This window comes from Nothoprocta perdicaria, unplaced genomic scaffold (assembly GCF_003342845.1).
Source record: "Nothoprocta perdicaria isolate Ctin4 unplaced genomic scaffold, notPer1 scaffold_26, whole genome shotgun sequence".
NCBI lineage: Eukaryota > Metazoa > Chordata > Aves > Tinamiformes > Tinamidae > Nothoprocta > Nothoprocta perdicaria.
In genome coordinates this window covers 3,673,141-3,694,465 of record NW_020455488.1, presented here as the reverse complement: position 1 = coordinate 3,694,465, position 21,325 = coordinate 3,673,141, and the positions used below count along the sequence as shown (strand labels likewise).

The 21,325-nt window shown below is 40.2% G+C and overlaps 2 protein-coding genes across 3 annotated transcripts in view; both read right to left on the bottom strand.

Moving 5' to 3' along the window:
• The window catches only part of PDCD7 (programmed cell death 7), a 5,343-nt gene extending 4,388 nt beyond the window's left edge, over positions 1–955 (bottom strand). The window contains exon 1 of the mRNA XM_026040627.1: positions 950–955. Coding sequence (XP_025896412.1) covers positions 950–955 — 6 coding nt within the window. The remainder of the gene's footprint in view (positions 1–949) is intronic.
• Positions 467–19,843, bottom strand: CLPX (caseinolytic mitochondrial matrix peptidase chaperone subunit). Of its 2 annotated transcripts, XM_026040497.1 has the most exons (14): positions 19,719–19,843; positions 15,519–15,679; positions 14,308–14,425; positions 10,896–11,050; positions 9,659–9,818; positions 8,234–8,275; positions 7,085–7,261; positions 6,101–6,265; positions 5,789–5,877; positions 5,479–5,643; positions 4,722–5,021; positions 3,204–3,296; positions 2,875–2,981; positions 467–1,796 (listed from the first exon to the last, which is right to left on the bottom strand). In XM_026040497.1, the coding sequence occupies exons 1-14, from the start codon at positions 19,786–19,788 to the stop codon at positions 1,706–1,708; spliced, it is 1,893 nt and encodes a 630-aa protein (XP_025896282.1). In that variant the 5' UTR covers positions 19,789–19,843; the 3' UTR covers positions 467–1,705. The 2 variants fall into 2 exon arrangements, with proteins under 2 accessions (XP_025896282.1, XP_025896283.1); XM_026040498.1 differs by lacking the exon at positions 8,234–8,275 and having other exon boundaries at positions 19,719–19,801.
• Between the last annotated feature and the right edge of the window lie 1,482 nt (positions 19,844–21,325).

Genomic DNA, 21,325 nt, shown 5'->3' with positions numbered 1-21,325 from the left:
GCGCCCCCTGGCGGGCGGGAGGAGCCGCCGCGCGGCCCGCTCGGGCTACACAAGACACGGGCCCAGGCTGGGCTTTTCCACTCCCAAACCGCGCTTAAGGACTGCAGGACCTCAGAGGCGTTGCATTTTTCCACTCGACGAGGGAAATGTGAATTATTGACGCTTCCATGGCAGACCCCCCCTCCACAAGGGGCAAAGCCACGCCGGGTAGTACCTTCAAGAGAGAGCAGCTTTTTTTGAACTTTTAATGGATCAGTCCAGAAAATAAGAGAGAAATATTAAGCAAAGATGGTGTCAGATCTGGCTGAAATTGTGTGTCAGAGTCTCTCTTCATAAAACACACGTATAACATGACTCGCTTGAATTTACATGACAAAAAACTTGAAAAAGGCCAAGACAGCAGCATACCCCAGAGGCAGAAAAGAATGACATAAGTTTTATTTAAATATCTTGAAATGAAGAGAGAGGAGAGAAGAAAGAGTGAGTAAAACTTAAATCCACATATCAGAATGAAGAAAAGGAAGGTCTAAGTAACACTTTTAATTCCTGAATTAAATCAGAGACATACAGGTCCTYGAGTGTTTTTACAAATATTTTCCTAAAGGACTGAGTTCATTTAGGTGTAAAACACAAGGACTGAATTCATTTGGTGTAAAACAGAAGCAGGATTACTTTGCTGTGACACTAAAACTCAAAGACAAAACCACAAGAGGCGATACTAGCCATTTAAGCATATAACTTAAAAAGAAAGCACTGTCATGTGAACAATTACTACTGATTACATCAAAAATATTATACATTTACTTCTTTCATCTCTTAACATTATAAGATAGGTTGGGCAAATACCTGGCACCAAAAAATTGATGCATGATAGTTCCAATACGTTAAACAAAATGTACTATATTAGAACATTAATATTTAAAAATTTATGCAAACCTTCCCTCCAAACCCCCATGGCTGACAGCTTCCTAGAAATCCCRTTTACCCTCCTGGAAAAAGTTTGCAGATTATTGACTTTACCTTCTTCCACAGTACTGAAGGTGACTATAAAAATTATTTCTAAAGGAAGGGTGAACAAAGGGATGTACTTGATACCGCATCCAAATTACTGTAACAAGCTAGTGTTACCTCTTTCCAAAAATCACCTCTGTTAATAAAGGTGCCTGAGTTTCTAAAAATCTAGTTGCAAGGGGCTTCCTCCCACACCGMATGTAACAAGTCACTCCAGCACCAGCAGTTTGCTTCCAAACACCAGCAGAAATCTAACACTGACCTGAACATAACCCAAGCGCGAGGTGTACAAGGAGCTAGTAGTTTATTTACCCCCTACTAATTATTCAACTTGCATCCCAGTTGTATGTAGAATAGCATTATTGTAAAATTAACTAATGGCAGCACCTGCATTGCTGTTCAGTTTCAGAAAAAGCAATCCAGGTGCTGCTGTATTTGCTATATATTTTAATTGAACAAAAGCAATATACAATTTATATTTGAACATTATGCCATTCGAGTCCACACAAGGTCCACCARGTAAATCAATGTGATGTTACAATAAAATACATGATCTCATTTATCTAAGAAGTTTCCTGATCATGTATCATATTCAAGATAGATCCAATGCCTTTAGTATCAGACCGTGAAGCCAGATGTACTCTTAAAAGAAATAACCAAGTGCGCTTTATGCAGGAGAACATTCTGACAGTATTTAATGGTTTGCAGCATCTGCTTGCCGAGGCCAGCCGTCTTCCTCAACGCCAGAGTCATATTCTTCTTCAGATGAATCTTTAGGAGGAGCCCTATAATTAAAACGAACTGATCAGACAGGGGTACAGAAATTGAGAAAAGCACGGAGACAGTATCCATAGATGGCCAAAGCAGAGGCCTGCAAGTGCCCTGCAGAAAAGGGTTCTGACAAGGATGCCATCTGCAAAAGCACCTTCCCACCTGAAAACGGTGCTATGCTGCTATGGCAGGCTTTAACCATTATCAGTAAGCAGTATCATTACTGAACACCAAGAGGTCACTGAACTCAGTTACATAAGGTAGATTTCAATTTTTAAGCAAACACAAATACTAGTGTTCTGCAAAATAAGGGAAGGCAGCTATTAATATCTTCAACCATCCTCTTGGGGAGCGAGCATGCTCAAGCCAGCTTCAACACAGACACCGGCACATACAGAGTTATGGAAGCCACGCTGGCAGACCTGGAAACCACCCTAGAATTCATAAATCCCAGTCCTGTGTCCTCATCCTGACCCACACCCTCTCAAAGCTGCTCCTTTGCTTACTAAAATAAAACATTATCATTTACACCCAGCTTTGCACAGTGTCTTCACTGCTCTACCACATCACTAACATAATACAATCTTGAGCATTAAATCCGGTATTTTAACAAGTGGTCAAAAAGTCAACAACAGATGCTTCTTTTCGGCCCTCCATTGCTGCAAGGGCAACAGGAGAAAACTGCAGAGGCCTGGAGCTTGTCTAAAGAAATACCTCACAGAGCAAGGTAGTTTTCACCAGAAGAAAGAAGGGAAGAGTTTTCCATTTCTGAAGCTGCAGTCGTATTTAAAACTTTTTTTTTAACCATATTAGCAGGTCATGCTCATCATTTACGTCTATTTCTACAGGCATATAGACACACACACACAGAACTTAAAACAACTTCATATGAAAGTTTATTTTGTAATTTCTACTTAAAAACTGAAGCAATACAAACCCAAAGTGTCTAGGACAGAACAGGCACTAGGTCAATGTGTCTGCATACAGTGAATCAGATTGTTTCTAAGACATGTGCACAGCTGATTTAAACACTTGTGCCTATGGGTCTGGCTGTATTACTGCTCTGTTCCAATACTGCCACTACAGCTTTACCTAATGTATCCTGGCTCTTTTTTGCCTTCTACAACATCTTTGTCGACTTCCACGCACACGATGTCAGAATTGGGCACTTCAAACATGGGCTCCAACAGCAGCTTTTCCTGCAGGAAAATAAAAAAAGGAAAAAAAAAAATCTTTTATATAACAATTATGCTTAGCAAGTGCTTTTCAGAGCTGACTCCCAAGAAATCTCAATATCCAAATTTTTAGAGAGAGATTTATTGCATCTATAAAGACATTCTGAGTCAGAACTCTCATGATTAGGATCACTTTGGGGAACGTAGGTGGTTTCACTTACTCAATCCGAGCCGACCCATACTTACCATGATAGATCGAAGACCTCTTGCACCAGTTTTTCTGTCAAGGGCCAGTCTAGCTATAGCTTTCAAYGCATCTTCAGTTACGTTTAATTCACACTACAAACAGAAAAGCACATTAAGTTTCGTCAGGTGTTTTGTTTGTAACTCAAGAGTGCTTTGAATGCAACAGGACAAGTGTTATGACTGTACAAATCGACACAAAGGAGAGAAGTGACACAGCAAGGGTTTGCTTTTTATAGATCTGAATATTTAACTACATACAAAACTTGAGCTACTCTTTGCTTTTCCCTAAAGCACCAGTATTGCCTCGGTCATTTAACTGTAATTTCTACACAAAGCTCCACAGCACATGACATGACTCTCTGACAAGGTCACCCATGTTCCAGGGATCATCAACACAAAGAGCAGTTCAAAGACTTCCACATAGTGTCTCCATGAGGACAGGTATCTAGTCCAAAACTGTACTGACAGTTGCCTTTCAGCAGGACAGATCTTAGGCTTTTGCTGCAGGGCCGTGCACATGCAATTACTTCCACTGACTTTTTATATTCTTTTCCTAAAAATGCCTCTTGAATCTTCTAAAAGGTCAGATTTCTAAATAAGAGGCACTTAGAATAGATACTGAAGATAAAAGACTCAACATCAAAAAGAACAGGAAGATGAGAGTGACCACTCAACCAAGGAAAGGTTGAGAAGAGCAAYGGCCTGATTCTTCAATCTTTCACTTCCTCAATCTTCAAGGGCACTTCAAACACATCATACAACAGCATTTTTAAAGGAAAGACCAAGATTAAGAGACATTAAAAAGCAGCAAAGAGTGAAGGACTGGCTGATCTGAACAAAGAAGGCTTCCACCCCACAGCTTTAAACTGGGGAAATKGAGATACCTTTTAGAATCTGAACCAGAAGCTGAGAAAACATTTACACATCCAGGGGCATAATGGGCATTTTTTTACTCAAAGAAATTACCTCCCTTCAGAAATAAAATTATTTTGTCATTTAAAAAATGCAAAAAAAAACCACCCCACACCAGATATGAATCAAAGAGTTGAGCACAGCATTGGCAAAATACAACAGAACAATTACATAATGAAAAGAAAATGAATACACGTTGAATATCAAGTGATTAAAGAAGCAGCGAGCAAGGTGTGGCTCACTTCAAGATCCTCTCACAAATCCAGACAACTTTGAGTTCTTGCTCAATACCATACGTATAAACTGCTCATGAAGCAGTGGCTGCAGCAAGTAGTAAAAATGATTTAAGAGGCAAAATTGCCAGATTAAATCTATTTTCTCTCCCAAAAAGATGTAGGAAAAATTGTAATCTTTAGAGCAGGGGGTATAATACCCAAGAGAGTTGGTGCAGCTTCTTGTTCTACAAACAACTTAAATCCAATCCTCTCCAGGCACAAAAGCGATTACATATCTTCAGAGTAAAGCAGCTTTAACTCTTATAAAGCAGCTTTACGTATCTAGACACGAATGCTGAAAAGCTGTCAAATAAAAATGCAAAATCCAAACCTTATCCATGCTGAATAGTGCCTGGTACTGCGGAACGACGGCGTTCCGGGGCTCTGTGAGAATTCGTACAAGGGTTTTCTCATCCAAACTATGCAGAGGAACCACTACAGGCAAACGGCCCACAAACTCGGGAATCATCCCGAACTCGATGAGATCCCTGGCCTCCACGTGGCGCAGCAAGCGATCCTTTTCTTCAATGTCCTGGTGTGTATTGGACTCTCCACTTAGGTTAGCGAGATCTGCTGCTGCTGCAGCCCTTCTGCCTTTTCCCAAGTTCGATGGTGTCCCGAATCCTAGATACTGCAAAACAAATGTTTTATTTACAGAAATGTTAGTTCTCTTTGTATAAATGAATACTCAATATGCACTAAAAAGTAATCACTGGAGYGAATGATTACATCATTACATATTAATACGGACTTAAGATTTTACTTAGGGTAAAACTAAATCCTTTACACATAACCAAGCTGTTTAACATTTAATTCCAGTTCTCCCAGTAAGGTGCCAACACACCAGACTGAAAAAAAAAGGCTTCAATAAAAGACAAAACAAAACAACAAGCAAAGAAAAAAAATCTCTCGAACTCCTTTAAAAGCACTTCTCTGATCTCAGGTTCCCAGATAAGTGCTAAACAACCATTGCTCTACAAACAAACTTAGTAGATTTACAAAGCAAGCAGGCCCTTATCAGATAGTATTGTGAACAGCAGTAATTAAGGCAACAATTTTTCAGGTCAAATACAGATAGATGCACTCACCTTTTCGTTTTTCCTCCTGCTGATAATTCTATCAAGACCATTAAAAGCACCAGAAGCTACAAAGAGGATGTTTGTTGTGTCAACCTGTACTGTTTCTCCACGTAGTTTTCGAGAATTCTTTTCTGGGACATTTACAATTGTACCTTCTAGTAATTTTAATAAGCCCTACAAAGCAATAAATGGAAAATAAGTAATAAAGAATCTATGACTCTAAATATTCCTTTGCTGTTTGACACGTGACAAGTTGTATGCAGAATCAATGAGTTAACAGTTTGCTTATGAAGTGAAATTATGCCACAAAAGTACTTACTTGTTGAACACCTTCACCTCCGACATCCCGTAACTGGTGAATACCAGGAACGCTGCCAATCTTGTCTACTTCATCCAGAAAAACGATTCCTGCAGTTAGAGAACATGGATTTAAGGAATTCTCTCCTTTTTAAGTTAAAAAATAACACAGGGAAGAACACAACTGAAGATAGCAGGGATCTGTTCTGTTTCCATTTTTGCAACTTAAAAATACAGAAGCAGAACAGATAGAAGTGGTCTGCAAGTTTAAAGTAAGTAGGTGAAATAAACACAGCCTATGAAAAGCTTCTGGAAACAGAGGGTCAAAGTTTACCTTGTTGAGCTTTTTCTACATTATAGTTGGCATCTTGCAGCAGTTTTGCAATGACAGATTCAATGTCTTCGCCAACATAGCCAGCTTGAGTCAAGGTAGTACAGTCACAGATGGCAAAGGGGACATCTAGGCATTTAGCTAGAGTCTGAGCCAGCAAAGTTTTACCTGATACAATAAAACCACATGTTAAAAGTGCCATAAGTTTCGTTACCACACACAAAGCCAATACTTACCTTGGGGTCACTACTAAAGTCATCAGCCATTTTAAAACCATGCCAGCATGTTCATATATTCTGATAAGAATATTTTCCAAAGCAACCAGTTTTCATAAACAATGCTCTTTATCTTGCCAAGCTGTATGTTCAAATTAGACCATTACTATACCTGAGGCAGCTTGGAACACAGTATCACAAGTAAAACATCATAAAATACATAAGCCCAAATCCATGTACTTGCACAGATTAAAGATTAAATCATTAGTTCTTTGCAAACACCAAGGCTCCAGTGCAGAGTCCAACGGTTCTTGCTTAGAAAGCATAGAGAAAGAGAATTACATTTGCTCTGTGTTCTCCCCAAAATCCATCAATTCAACACAAACATCCCTACTCCTCATGAACATCCAGAAATATATTCTTTCCTCAGCTCACTATAACTGAGATGAGATGTCACTTCCTAACCACAGGATCTCCAACTTGCCATTTAGAGCTGACAGCTACATATCCATGTCATTTTAGTTGAGTGAAAGTTGCATCTTCTAATCATTCAGTAAGCATATGCATATAAAAAGATACCACAGAGCCAGATTGCTCTCCTCCTCATTTAGTTTGACTTTTTACTGTGACAGTTTGTGTTCTCGTGTCATTTTGAAAGCAGAATTGTAGCTTTATGTGTGCCCACTGATAATAATCACAAACAGGAAAATAACTCGTTAGCAAAGCATTCCAAGAAAATCTCTTAAGCCTATAAAAACATACAGCTACATACCTGATCCAGTTGGTCCAAGCAGTAAAATATTACTCTTTTCAAGTTTTATGTCATCATTGGGTGAATCTAGTACTTCACCTCCCCGTTTTTCCTGAGTTATCTGCTGGCTCATTTGTTGTTGCATCGATGCTCCTAGAGCATTCCCATGTGGACTAATTCCAGCGATCTGCAGCAATTCTGAAGAGAACAACAGCAGTACTGTTTGAACACTGACAAAGTCTGCTAACATCTTCACGTACAATCAAAAAAACCCTTTTGTTCTGTGATCATTTAATTATACATAAAGTACAGAAGTTTACAGAAATGGCTGCAACAARTTTGGCACAACTATTACAAAAGTTTTGCACAAGCACATATTTGATTTCTAAATATTTTCCCATATTAAAAAATAAGTGCTTAGAGAAATTCCAGTCCTTACAGAAAAGCTGTTATTGAAATAAGTCACTTATTTTTAACTGTTGATGACTATGCTGAGAAGATACAAGAATTGGCTAATTGTAACAATCAAAAGCCATGCACATGTCTACTCTCAAGACTGACAAACTTGTCTTAGTTTGGTTATCACAAGTCTAATTTTCATATATGGATATAGGGATTGTTTTTTTCCTTCTTTCCTGCCCTTCTTCCCAAAGCATAAGGAGTTTTAATCACCCAGCAGCATAGAAACTGAAGTTTAAGAACACCAAGTTGAAGATGCATATATTGATTATAAATTGATCTACACTAGACTAAGGAAGCATACTGGTAGCCCCTGAGACTTCCAGTGAACTAAACAAACATGACTGCCATCACCCAGGCAAAAAATGGCTTATTCTAGCTCTCAAATTTTGTATAGTCTTACTAATAAAATCGTACTCACATTTTAAGAAAAAAGAGCTTTAACTTTCACTTGTTATTTAACTAAAAACTTTACCAAAGGTATCTTTACAATTTACCTGCCTTTCACCTACAATTAGATACAGGGTCAAATCCTAGTAGTTGACCCTGTTGAATGAACTCAATGATATCAAGTTTATTGATAGAAGTGAAGCAAATGGGATTTCTTTTTCCTCCCGACATTTCTAACTACTTGTCACTGAATCACTGTTCTACATGAACATCAAAAGAGTAAATATTGCAGAGGAGGACACGAGGAGAGGGTTCACTTACTTGTAAATCTGTACTCATCCTCCCGTCTTCTGATTTCTAATTCTAAGAGAGAGGATGAAAACAGTAATAAAAAAAATTTAAAAAGTTTATAAATGCTCTACCTCTTGCCCTCTTCTGAATACATTTCATCACTGTGTAATGAATATATTTCTAACAAGACAAGCCCACATGAGGTTTTTTTCCTTTACTGCTGTTGAATCTAACCCAAATCCCAGTGTGCATGCTTTTAAAATGACAGTATTATCTTCTACTACTTATGACAGCAGAAAACTTCTATCCCTTTAGGGATTTTAATATTAAAAGCACTTAGGAATAATATATATATATATATATATATATATATATATGTAATGCAACCTAGTTTAGAAAAGATTTCCTTAAACTTGCATTGTGAATTCCCCACCTTGCACAGTAACAACTTCTCTGGCTGGGGCACTGCTTTATGTTCCTGTGCAGAATCAATCCCTTTCCCTGGGCCAGGTACATAACTGCTCTCTGCCACTACCTACCATTACTACAGTGCTACCAATATTCTTAGTGCTACCAATATATTAAAAATACTTTAAATATGTAAGTATTTGTTTGCTTAGCATACTATTTACTGCATGACAGAATAAAATACCAAAAAAGAAAAAGCCACCAAGGTGCACTTTGAATCAGAGATGGTAATTTAATCCTAGCTCTAAAAATAAGTCAGATCAACACAGCTATATGTTGTTTGGCAGCCAAAGTACTGCCAAGAGTAACTCCATCTACACCTGCTGCGTGTGGAACAATACCATGGGCGAGATCAGAAAGGTGCTGTGCACCAAATTCACTATTCAAATATTGTCCTAACGATCTGCACTGTTGCTTGCAGGTTAAGCAGCAGTTTTACTGCTAAGTAGTGAAGCGGATTAGAAAGAAAAATTTAAGAGGATCACTTTACAAAGTAAAAGGAGAATACCTGACAATGTGTAGCAGTGAGGGGCCAGACTGTATCCATGGCATCATAAAAATTCTAGTTTAGAAATATATCACAGAAGTTCACATATAGTGAAAATGAAATGGAAATTCCTTTTAATCGTCTGAACTAGAGAACATTTGGTGTTAAAGTTTTAGAGGTGTTCTTGCTCGCTCATGTAATATATTTACTTTTCCACTTAGTTTGGACGGTGGAATAGTCTGGTCCGCTACTAAGATTTCACTCACGCAGTGCGACTGTCTCTCTGTTAGGTTTTGAAAATTTATTTTTACCTAATAATGTTCAAATCTATCAACAGTCATTTTACAACAGTGCAACATTTCTGTTTCTTTGGGAAACAATACTGGATGAAAACTAAATGTATATGGATTGCAAGTAAACTAGTATTACGATAGGACCAAAAACAAAAGTTAGGGGCCAGAAATCAAAAGTTTTAAAGAAGGACATAACATTATACAAACCTCTTGGCGTCAAAGAAGTCTGTTTTTCAACTTCTGCTTGCTGTCTCAGGTTAGCTGGGATATTATTATAGATTCTTTTATAATGATTGTACACAGCAACTGAAAGCACCTTCTTGGCAAAACACTGACCAACAACGTATTTGTCGAGGTAGTTATAAATCTAAAAAATAATTAAATCTTAATAACATTTCTAACACATCTGTGCATGTAAAATTAATATGCTGCAAAGAGACTTTATGAGCCACTCTAAAATTAAACTACACTGAGCTTTTTTTTTTAATGGGTTTTAKAGCATACATTCTGCAACCTTAATAGGTGAGGAAAGTTGAACCCAATGCGTTTGGGATATATTACACACAGAGCATAGCTAAAGGCTATAGTCACCGAAGCGGGTTCAAATAATTTGACTTATTTTAGTCTGCCATATAAACTTGATGAATGTAACAAATTAGAATTAAAAACCTGACATTTAAAAAAAATACACAGACTAACACCAGCAGATTTACTAAACAAATGAAACTTAAAGTCATATTGTGTCCGTTGGTTATCTGCTGGCAATTTCATCTGAATTCATAAAAGGAACTGAAGTTTCAAATCTATTTAWTTTCTAATAGTAATTATAAAAGTAGCTCACAACTGTAGTTCACAAAAGAGCTAAGTGCAGCCTCATGTAGCTTCAGACACCAGTTCAGGGCACTGAGGAYGGAGACACACAGGAAGGTCCCTTGCTTTTCAGGGAACAGAAACCAAAGGTCTGATCAGCGCAGCTGCAGCAGCTGCCACGTCACAGCCACGGGAGTGCCAATTAGTCACAGCTCTAACCCAGAAACAGGTCCAACCAAGGGCACTAGGGCTACAAAAACCAGTTCTTAATATTACAGTGCAGAATACAAGGTCAGAGCAGGAACAGAGGTGCTGTGGTTGCTGAGGTCTGATTTAAGCCTCAGGGGCACAACGAGAAAATGAAGGTACGGGGCTTCAGTCCCAAGACAAGGCCAGAGGAAAACAAGCCTGACTACTTTTATTGGTTGTGGGTCTTGTTTTCTTTTATCGGCATTCTACTGTGTCACATAGGTTTAATCTTCAACTAGTCACCTTAGTTTTTGCTGCCCTGTCACAGCAGACCATTACACAGGGATACTGATGTGTATCACTGATACACAGTGATAAATTAAGATGTAGAGTATTCTGTCATGCTTTAACAAAAGAAAACGCCAGGGTGAAATCAGGAACCTACCTTTTTCGGTGGAGGCGGTGGCTTCTGCTGGAATGCCAGCTTCACAGCTTCTGCTGCTGACTCAGGCTCTTTAATGATGCTCTTTTTCGTGTCAGCTTCTGACAGTACAACAAAGAAATGGTGACACTTCTCACACTTCACAAAACGGGTGGAGGCTGCAGAAGTAACAGAACAGAGTGATGAGAAATTACCTGAGCAACATTCAGTCGTTTGCCTCAGCTTGTTATAGACAGGATATTAAAACACCTGTAGGACACACTGTATTTACACAGCATTTTCACTTCATTCACCTTAAAAGCTTAAAAAGCAGTTAATGGACTATGAAGTTTCAGCTTTTTGCATAAAAGAAATGCAATTAATCCAAATGTCACAACTCATAGGAGCAAACAAGCAAAGAATTAGAAAGCAAAAAGTCTATTTGCTAGTTATTCAGCAGCACTACACTCAGAAGAGAAAACTGCATCTTAGAGTGATGCAAGACTAATGAGAGCTCCTGAGTAGGCAGGAAAGGAGAAGCTCCCAACTCTCAAACTGGCAGGTAAAAAAAAAAAAAAAAAAAATCACTTGTAGTCAGACACAGGCTACTCAACAGTACGATAAAGTAATCTGCAATATAAATGTCAAAGAGGATATGCTCAGGAAGAGGGAGCCAGAGTGGCCGTGAGGTCCCACATCCCAGCAGCTGCCCAATGCCCTGGAACACGCCGAGGCACAGGGAGCGCTGCAAATTCACACAGAGTGCTCGCCCTGACCCACAGCAGCAGCCACATCAGCACAGCACTGGGCCTGGGGTGTCATGCAAGCTCTTTTGCTTAATTATTTCTAAACGTCAGCAAAAGAATGGATTTCTTTCAAAATCCAAATCCTTCCAGTGATGTCTTCATGAATCATTTCTCAAGAAATCATTTTGTTATAAGCAGAGTTTATTTTTGAAAACCTGCAAACTAAAACTTACACTTGTTAGTATATTTATTTAAAATACAAAACAAAATATAATCTAAAATGAGGATAAAAAAGAGTTTATAAACCTATATAGTTTGTCACAATGCTGCAAAGGACTATTAAATTCACCAAATAGTAAATATGATTGACTTAAAATAATTGTTCTGTGTTAATATGCTCAAACTTTATCATCAAAACTTTCAACCTCCTAGAAGTTTTTGGAAAGTGGATTCCACAAACTAGTACCAGCTGATTTTAATCACAGCCACCAGCAGTAAACAAGCTGCTTATTTATAACTTGTTTTTGCCTCCCATCAAGGCATTTGCTGGCATCAGCAAGAGCTGCTTGTTTCACTACTACACTCACCTTATGCCTGAATAAATTACACCAGCACATTATTAAAATAACTTTAGCATATAATACTTGACCAGCATGGCCTCACCTGCTCCCTACTCCAAAGGAAATTTGCAGAGTAGCTGGAAAGGTCTCCCTACAACACTAATTGTGCTACTATACAAACAACATTGCATTTCTGTCAGGTAGATGTCTGTAATGGAAACTCCCTCGCGTGCTCCTCCTATAAGACTATTATCTCGTAACCTTGCCATAGGAAAATATTTGCTCCCAACACTCACTCAAAGCTCCTCTGATATTCCCAATGACCACAGTGCAGTGAAGTGGTTGTCTTTCATTACACAATGCTAATATTCAGGTTTAGTAGCATGAAACACATGCCACCTCACAGATCCATAGGARTGGGGAGAAATAAAAAAGACAGAGAGCAGGCTAAAAAAAGCTCTTATCATACATCCCTAAAATACTGTTCACTAAAAAAAAAAAAAACAACATTGCGCAGTGTGCTTCACTTTCATGAATTACCCCAAACAGGACACAGGAAGGTTATCAAGAGATCTTCCTGATTTTCAGTCAGACCAACTGGGTCCATGGTTAGAGGGTAACTTTGATGTACGGGGCACCCCGCGATGGGGACTCCAACAGTTAGCAAAGGGCAGCTGGGAAGCTGGCCAGTCTCCACTTTCTACGCAGCGTTCTGCAAATAAACAGCAATATGAATTTTAACATGGCTTCAATCGCTGCAGAAATTGAGAAGTTTGTTCTGAACTGTAAGGAAAATATCACCAAAAGGAAAATACCAAATTTCAAGCAACTTCTTAAATACTGGAGTGTGTTTTACATGTGGTGTTAACAAGCATATAAAAGTCTAAGAAACAGCCTTCATGGCAAATCACCTCCTCGCCATTAAGGGATCTGCAAATATTTATGTGGCAAAAAAATAAATAAAACCAAAAAAAAAAAATTAAGCATTGGCTCCGATTCATGTAGTACCATAGTACACTAGACGCTGCATTTGCAAACTGGCTTCTGAAATCCACCCTGTCAGGGAGAAATGCAGGATTCGTACAATGCATACAGGAAGCCAGAACAAGGAGAGGATTAATCTCAAACATACTGGTGGGGTTGAGATAATGCCCTGCTAAATTGCTATAAACTAAAATGACATCAAGGAGAGAAAATGGCATTTATTTGTAGTTCCAAATAAATGAATGGCTTAATATTTCTCAAAAAATTCAYAGTAGAGTAGACCTTTCCTTGCATCTAACCTAAGACAGTACTGCACATCTGTGATTCATTGTGCTTGCATCATATTAACTTCACAATACTTCTCTGATACTATCTATCCATTATTTTCACCAAGACATGAACTATTAAATAAGCTGACGCTAACCTTGGCTTAAGCCCTGTAACGCACAGCTCGCTATGCCTTGATGCTTCCTCCCTGAGCCCAATTAACTGATACTGAGTATTTGCTTTCTGACAGCCAATTTTAGACTGATCTCATTAGGACTGAAATAAGAAAAGTATTTTGAAATCTGATTGAACTGAAAGCATAATTGCAATTATTTTGGACTGTACTTCAAAGAAGGTGGTTATTACTAAGGACATCAGACATCTGATAACTTACAATTCTGAATTTTCTATTTGAAATTTTCTGCTTCTTATTTGGAAGGTAACATGGATCCTATCGTGCCATAAAAGATGGCTGTAGTAAACCATYTGTAATAGCCCATTTCCTCTCCTGGAAAAGCACTTTGCGCTACTAGGCAGGACTAAAGTTTTATTATTTAGTACACAAAGGACAGACACCACAAATACATAAAACAGACAGGAAGAATCATCAGTAATTGAATTGGTATCATTTACTTTTACTTGTGCATTTCTTCCACTACATAAAACATAACAGCTATCATAAAAATTCATATCCACAAACTAAACAAGTTTATCAGCAAACGTGTTAAATGTTTTTATAACAATTTGGATAAATGCAACAATGATTTTTTTTTTTTAAACATTCTGGAATTATTTGAACTTCTAAACAGACAAACTTACCTAGATCACATAGCCACTTTTTTTTTTTTTTTTTAAGGTAGTAATTCATTAAAAACTTACATACGAAGGTCTCCACATGTGTGCACAAGTCACCGCACTTCGGGCAGCGCAGCTGGTTCCCTCCTTTCCCCGAACCTCCAGAGCTTGACTTTTTGCTACCTCCCTCACTGACAGATTTCTGAAAAATAATTTTTTTTWAAAAAAAWTCAAACTATTATCTCCAAGCAACGGAGCTGTTACAGTAGGTATTTAGCTTATGAAAGCTAATAATGTGAATACTGTAACAGCCAAGTAGCTTTATAGGCTACGGCAAGATTTTTTCACTAACATATACTAATATTATTTCTTCTAACCCCAAAGAAGAAAGTCATACTTATAGCAGCAATTTCACTACCCCAACTATGTTCATTCTAAGGGTTCCTAAAGCCACAGTTCCTCTCACGTCCTTGACAGATGCTGGCAGATGGCTGTAGGGCTGGCATGGCCTATAAAAAAAGCATCTCAAAAATTGCTTGGAAATCCTCTATTTTGATTTTTAAGACAGTTCCATAGTCCTACTTGTCTTTTTTATTCTTATTCCATCTATCAGTGTTGAAGGTTAACATTTTTAAATCTATGTCCTTCTATGCCTTTATATCGTCAGAAGTTATTACATGTTAGAACCACAATTCTTCCTTTTTTAAAAATGTTTCCATACAGCATCAGACCAGTAAATGAAAGYTCATAGAAGGAACATGAACAGACAGCTCTGTACAATATATGCACTACTACAGAGAGTATGGACTCTTTCAAATCTCCCCTTTYTAAAACATCTTGCTTTCTCATTCATTTTTCCCTGCAGTATTTGCAAAGAGGGAGGACGGGAAAATTTTTTGTTTGTTTGTTTGTTTTTGTTTTCTGTGTTAATTTTAAAAGAAACTTCACCTGAACCTTCAGAGCCCATCTGTGCCATCTGGCTAGTCCCTTAGATTTCAGAACACACGATGCTAAGGTAAAGCTATGAAAGCACCCTGTGAACGCTCAAAATCTTCTTTGCTGACTAAGGAGCAGTTTTATCCTCAGGTAATAGTTTAACTGAGGAAGCTGTTTATTAACTATAATGAAAATAGGTTAAGATCTACCAACAAGAGTAAAACCAAACTGATTGAATCAGTACTATCAGAATTGACATAAATGACACAAACATTTTGATTTAAACCAAGGATCACTAAAGACATTAGGAAATGTTAAAAATAGAACAGCTACTGAAAATAATAATGCACAGAGGTTACCTTGCTTCCATCTCCAGACCCATCCTTGCTGGCACCGTCCTTTGAAGCAAAATATGCTGGTGTTTCTGAAAAGTTTCTGAGAGGAATTCTTCTGAGGGAGCAACTTTCAAAAGTTCCAAGTTTTCCCAGAACAGGGATGCGTGTACGACCACACGTAATGCCTGAAAACAAAAGAAAACCTTTAAGATGTGGGATATAAAGTCTTCCTTTGCATCCATCAAATTCATTCACCAAATAAAAAGCTGAAAATAGGAAAATGCTAATGATATGAACCAATACACCTCAGAGAAAGTTTTGCTAATGCTCTAGTCAAACAGCAGAACTACCATGTTAGCATCGAGCCAAGAAACCTGCATTCAAAATCCGAACCGAAACCCAGCTCCAATAGACTCTTTCAGCCAGTTCTTTAGGAAAATCTCTGAAACAAAACCAGTGTTTTCCAGGAGTGCAATCCGTTCAAGATGTTATACATACACACATATATGTATACATTAAATAGGCAATTTAGCATGTGATATTTAATAATTCTCTAGTTCTAATTCCCATGGCACAAAATCACGGAAATAGAGCCCAAAGGTTTCAGCAACAGAATTCAAATTTAAATAACTAAGTTTTATTCAAAAATAAGTTCCCTTCACCACCTTATTAACTCCTTAAAAACTGGCTGGATAATCCATAAAAGATCCAGAAGTATTCCGGGTCTTCCAACTTCAGATAATTGAGAAGCTCCTAGTAACAACTTTATCACAAAATAAGCCASAGCCCAGACAGGAATCCTCAGAATGATAAACTCAATCAACCTCTAGCACACRCTTTGAAAATAAAAGAGATCTTTGAAGCGTCTCCTTATGATATAAAAATTACTATAGAAGTGTCTGAGATGAGGATTCACATAGGTGGGTTTGGATTCATTTGGCATATGCTGACCCTTTCCAGTCAGATAATTTTGCTTTTGTTGAAATAGTTTAGCCCCAACATGCAAAAAACTCACTGAGGAACTGGACAATCTTTTCTTCCTTTTGCAACAGCTTGTGAGACTGTATTTCATGACTAGGCGTGATGCAAATCAACCTTTATCCTTGTCACACCCACAACTGTAGGATCTTTCAACACACAAAGAAAACATAAACATCATAATCCAGATCTTCAAACTCTCTTCTGTTTGAACTGGGCAATTTCACTATATATCTGGTAAGAACTCTATTACTGTTTTCAGTGGGAAAAAAACTATATAGTAACTACTATAATTACAAGATTTTTAAATACAGTATAGACTTTTTCCCCCCCAAGAGATAGTGTTCTAAAATAAAAYGGAATAAAATTTATACAGAGAGCAAGAGGAATGCTGCCCATTTGCTCCAAGAGGTATAACGACCAGAACTCGCTCACTATATTGATTCTGTTTTGATTCTATTGATACTAATTCAGTTCATCATTATTAAGCACTATCGATTTTGAAGTATTTTCAAATTTTACTTATCAAAAGCCTCCATCAATAGAATATAAAGTAGCTTCGTCATCCACATAATTTGAAGGTTGGGTGGTAAAACAGCTCTTGCACAAGCAGCTAAGTTGATGGTCTTTAAAAACAAATAATTGAAACTTTTGTGAATTACAAAYAAGACCTAGAGTAATGGCCAAAAGGGGGAGACTTGAAGATCAATGTAATTATACTGTATTATATTACTCTAATAGAAAAACACAAAAGAAAAGCATTAAGGACAATCCTAAATTTACAGGGAAACTTTCTGTAAACTGCCACAAAGCTACAAGCAAGAATACTGAATCAAATAAAATTTCAAATTTATTCAAAATTGACGCTACTTAATGTAGTTGATCTTCAACATGATTTTTAAGATATTTTTAGCACTAAAAATACAAGAGTGCCAAGTGTATTTGTCAGCAGAGAATAACCTGGGCTGAGCATGAAACTGTTATTTTGATTAATTCACCACTCTGAGGGCTTGGTTCCTCATAAACAGTTCCTCTGCTAAGATTCATTCTACCACTTCTACGTGGAACTGAGATAGGAATGCTTAAAATAAAACAAAAGCAACAAAAGAAGAGATCCACCTCCTTATGCATATTAAACCTTCTCGTCCCAGAGAACCACCTAGGATGAAGGGCCAAAGTACCAAGCAGAAACAGATCAAACATTTTGCCATTTGGCACTGTGAGAGGGCTAAATATGGTCAATTTAAAACCACAGCATCTCTGCGAACAGGAAAAGCACCTTAAATGCCAGTGAATAAGCTATGAAGCTGTACACGAAGTGCCACGCTAGGCACCCYGCCAATCGACTGACCAGGACATGGCAGCTGCGGGACCGCGGCCTTGGCGTTTGCGGCAGATGCTGCCAGTGGCATCGCGCCCGTTGCGGCCTCGGAGAAGGAGCAGCGGTGGTAAAAGAGCAACTACCATGCAATTACCTTCTTGAAAAATATGTATATGTTTATATACATATATATATTTACATGTATATATATATACACACTCCTCTTACAGCACTCTCAGTCCATCAGCTATGAGGGTACAACGTTGAACTTACCTTGCTAGTCACACTGAACTCTGAAGGCTGTAAATAGACTAAATGTGGGGAAAAATATCATTGTTGTATCAGCTTGACTCCCAGGGACACAGCTTTTCATGTTTAGCCCACATACAAGCTCAAATGATGTTTTCGACAAAACACCACTGTGCAATTAAATAATTCCTAACAGGAATAAAGCTACCACAACTACTTACTTATGAATACAAGCAAGTGCAGAGAGCAGTACTCAACACTTCAGTGCAACGCCTAGCGACTTCCACAGATACCCAGATAAACAAACACGCACGGGCTGCCTGGCTCAGCAACAGGCTCTCAGTTACAGCACAGGCCGCCAGGTCTTGCGTTTTTTAACTGAAAGCATTCCCCCTCCCCAACAAAACAAAACAAACCCGCACATCTGAAGAGCAAGTGCCAAACACCAGACTACTGACAGCAGCAAGGGCATCTGGCCAAGGCGTTTGGATTAGGGGATTGCGAAATATTAGGAGGCTCCTTTACACTTTATTTCATACAGGAGTATAGGGAGGAACTACCAACTTCAGAATCAAGTGCTCAGAACTGGAAGGGCCTCCCATCACCCGAGGTGGTCACAGGGAGATGGACAACAGAATTCTCCTCTCCTCCCCCAAAATACCTCATCTACTAGCCCTGAACTCTCTCAAATTGGCACCAAGGACAATCAGCCCCTGAATAACACTGACCTTAACTACCCAGCACAAGAGATAATCGGTTACAATCACCAAAAAGAGTTCTAAAACTCGCACATAAATAATTTCACTACTCCATGCTTGGTTTTCTAAGTCACACCTATCCTTTTACATGCTCGTTTTAAAACAGAAAAAAATCCCCATTCTGTTACCTACACAAAACAACAGTTCCTCAGTAAATTGAGAGCATTACCTGAGTCAAATCTGCTTATTTCGGAGGGTTTGCAGGGCAGGCTGGAGCAGGCAGCACTGCTTTAACCCTTTCAGCACAAACCACACCAGAGCCTGCACACTCAGCTGAAAGAAGCAACTTACCTCATGGAGATTAAAAAGAGAAAACCTTTCCAGAAATAATAAATTCTGACTGATTCAGCTACAGCCAAGAGTATCACTTTCAGAAAAATCTTACTGCAAGTACAGGAACAGCAGGGATTTTTGGCACAGTTTGAGAGGTTTCGGTAAAAGCAATACAGAGCACCTCACTTTTAGGGCAGAGAGCGAGAAAAGTGGCAAAAAAAAAACGTAAAAAGTAACGTGCACCTCCCCCACACTTCAGCCTGTGGCACCTGCTTTGCCCGGAGCTTTCCCAGCAACTCCGACGCCGCTAATTATCGCTAATTGCGATAATTYCGGGATTTCACCAGGGGGGTTAAGGAGCTTCGTTTCAGGGCACCGGAGCGTTGTGCAACCGGCGCTCCCTTCAGCGAAACACCGGCTTGTTCCTTCCCCTCCGCCACCAACAAATAAAAAATAAATAATAATTAAAAAACGTACAAAACTCCCGAGCTGCCGGCGCGGCCCTCGTCACCCTCCAGCCCCTCTCACCACCTGAGGAGGAGGGCGGGCGGGCGGCGCAGGCCCCGCGGCGCTGACAGGCCTCCCCCCGCGAGGCGGCGGGGAAGGGACCCCCCGCACCCCCTCCCCGCGCCGGTGGCCGGTTACCTCTGCGCGCCGAGGGCAGCGTGGAGCCCAGGAGGCGCGCGGCCGCGGCGCAGCTGTGGCAGCCCGACATGGCGCGGGCCCGGCCCGCTCCCCGCGGCTAGGCCTCGGTGGCGGCGGCGCTGGCGCTGGCGCGCGTGCGCGGAACCCGCCTACACCGCCCGCCGTAAACATCCCCGCCCCGCTGACGTCACCGCCCTCTGAACAACTCCGGCTGGAGCCGCCGCACCGCCCCCCGACTACCACTCCCGGCAGGCAACGCGCACCGCGCCTCGATCGCCGCCGCTCCGGTTGCCGCGCGTGGCCTGATGGGAGATGTAGTCCTGTGGGTGGGGCACAGCTACGCCTGCGCCCCGCGGTGCACGCTGGGAGGCGTAGTTCACGCGGCCTTCCCCATGCACAACTTTTAACCGCTCATTTTCCCCTTCCAAAAAACCCCATTTCGTTCCCAGCACGTCTGAGGCGCGGTTATATTTTGTACGTGGCGTTACTCCCACATCTGTATTCATGGAGATCCAAGCAGAACATAAAGCCCACACTCCAGATCACATTACACTGAATTTATAAAGTACTCACAGAGTGGTGCAACTCCTCAGGAGAAACAGATGGTTTTCCATCCTGGTAAAATACAGGTTTAACAGCTCCACCTGCAGCCAGACAGCTGCCTATCCAACGTTCATCTGTATTAAGTCTCCCTCTGACTCCCTTTGGGAGTTTTTCTTTTAACAGTGGGACACAAATAGCACACTGGACTCAAGGACGYGCTGAAAGGCACTGATAAAAGTTGTTTGTCTCACCACGGTGCATTACGAAAGCGTGGGGAGGCCAACGGTGGCATCTTGGACAGATGTTTGCATGCTGCTGTGAGCAGAGGTTTGTTATCTGCTGCCCGTGTGCTCAGGCCTGTTATCCACACTGCTGCTCAGGGCGTCCTCGCGAAACGAAACAGGGAAACGCTGTTGCTGAAACACGATTTGAATCCACAATTTCCTCAGTTTTAGGTGCAAACATCCTGTGGAAGCACCCTGGCCTTGGTAGAGCCACTTCCCCAGGCTTTTTTTCTCCCTTTTTCCTACAAAATCAGCAACCAGCCTCACCCTGGTTGCTGGCCTTCAGCCGTGGCTCCCTGCTACAGGCTCTAAGGGCTCATTTCGGATCATTTCGGGCAGGGAACTATCGCCATTTTAACACATATTCGGCTTGAGCAGACCCAGTTAACCCAACACTGCGGGTGTCCAGCAACAACAGCATCACAGAGTCCAGTAAAGACAATGAGGTTAAATTAAGACCCCATATCGAAAATTGGTCTTTTAGCTCACTGGCACGTTTACTTAAATCAATAAGTTTCTCGCATATATCCAAAATAAAACGAGCGGCTGTGACAGCTCCCCGCCCCTTCCCGCCACGATCATGGCGGCCCTCACAGGCGGCCTCCTCCYCTCCACGTGACCCCCCCTTGCCTCGGTAAACATGGCGCCTCAGACCGCTACTTCCGCCTCGGTAGCTATGGCGGCTATCAGCCTTCCGCATCCCCCCTCTGTCACGTGGGTGGCGTGCGCGCGCAGCACCAGGAAGTGGCGGCGGGTGCCCCCGCTTGGGAGCGCCGGGGG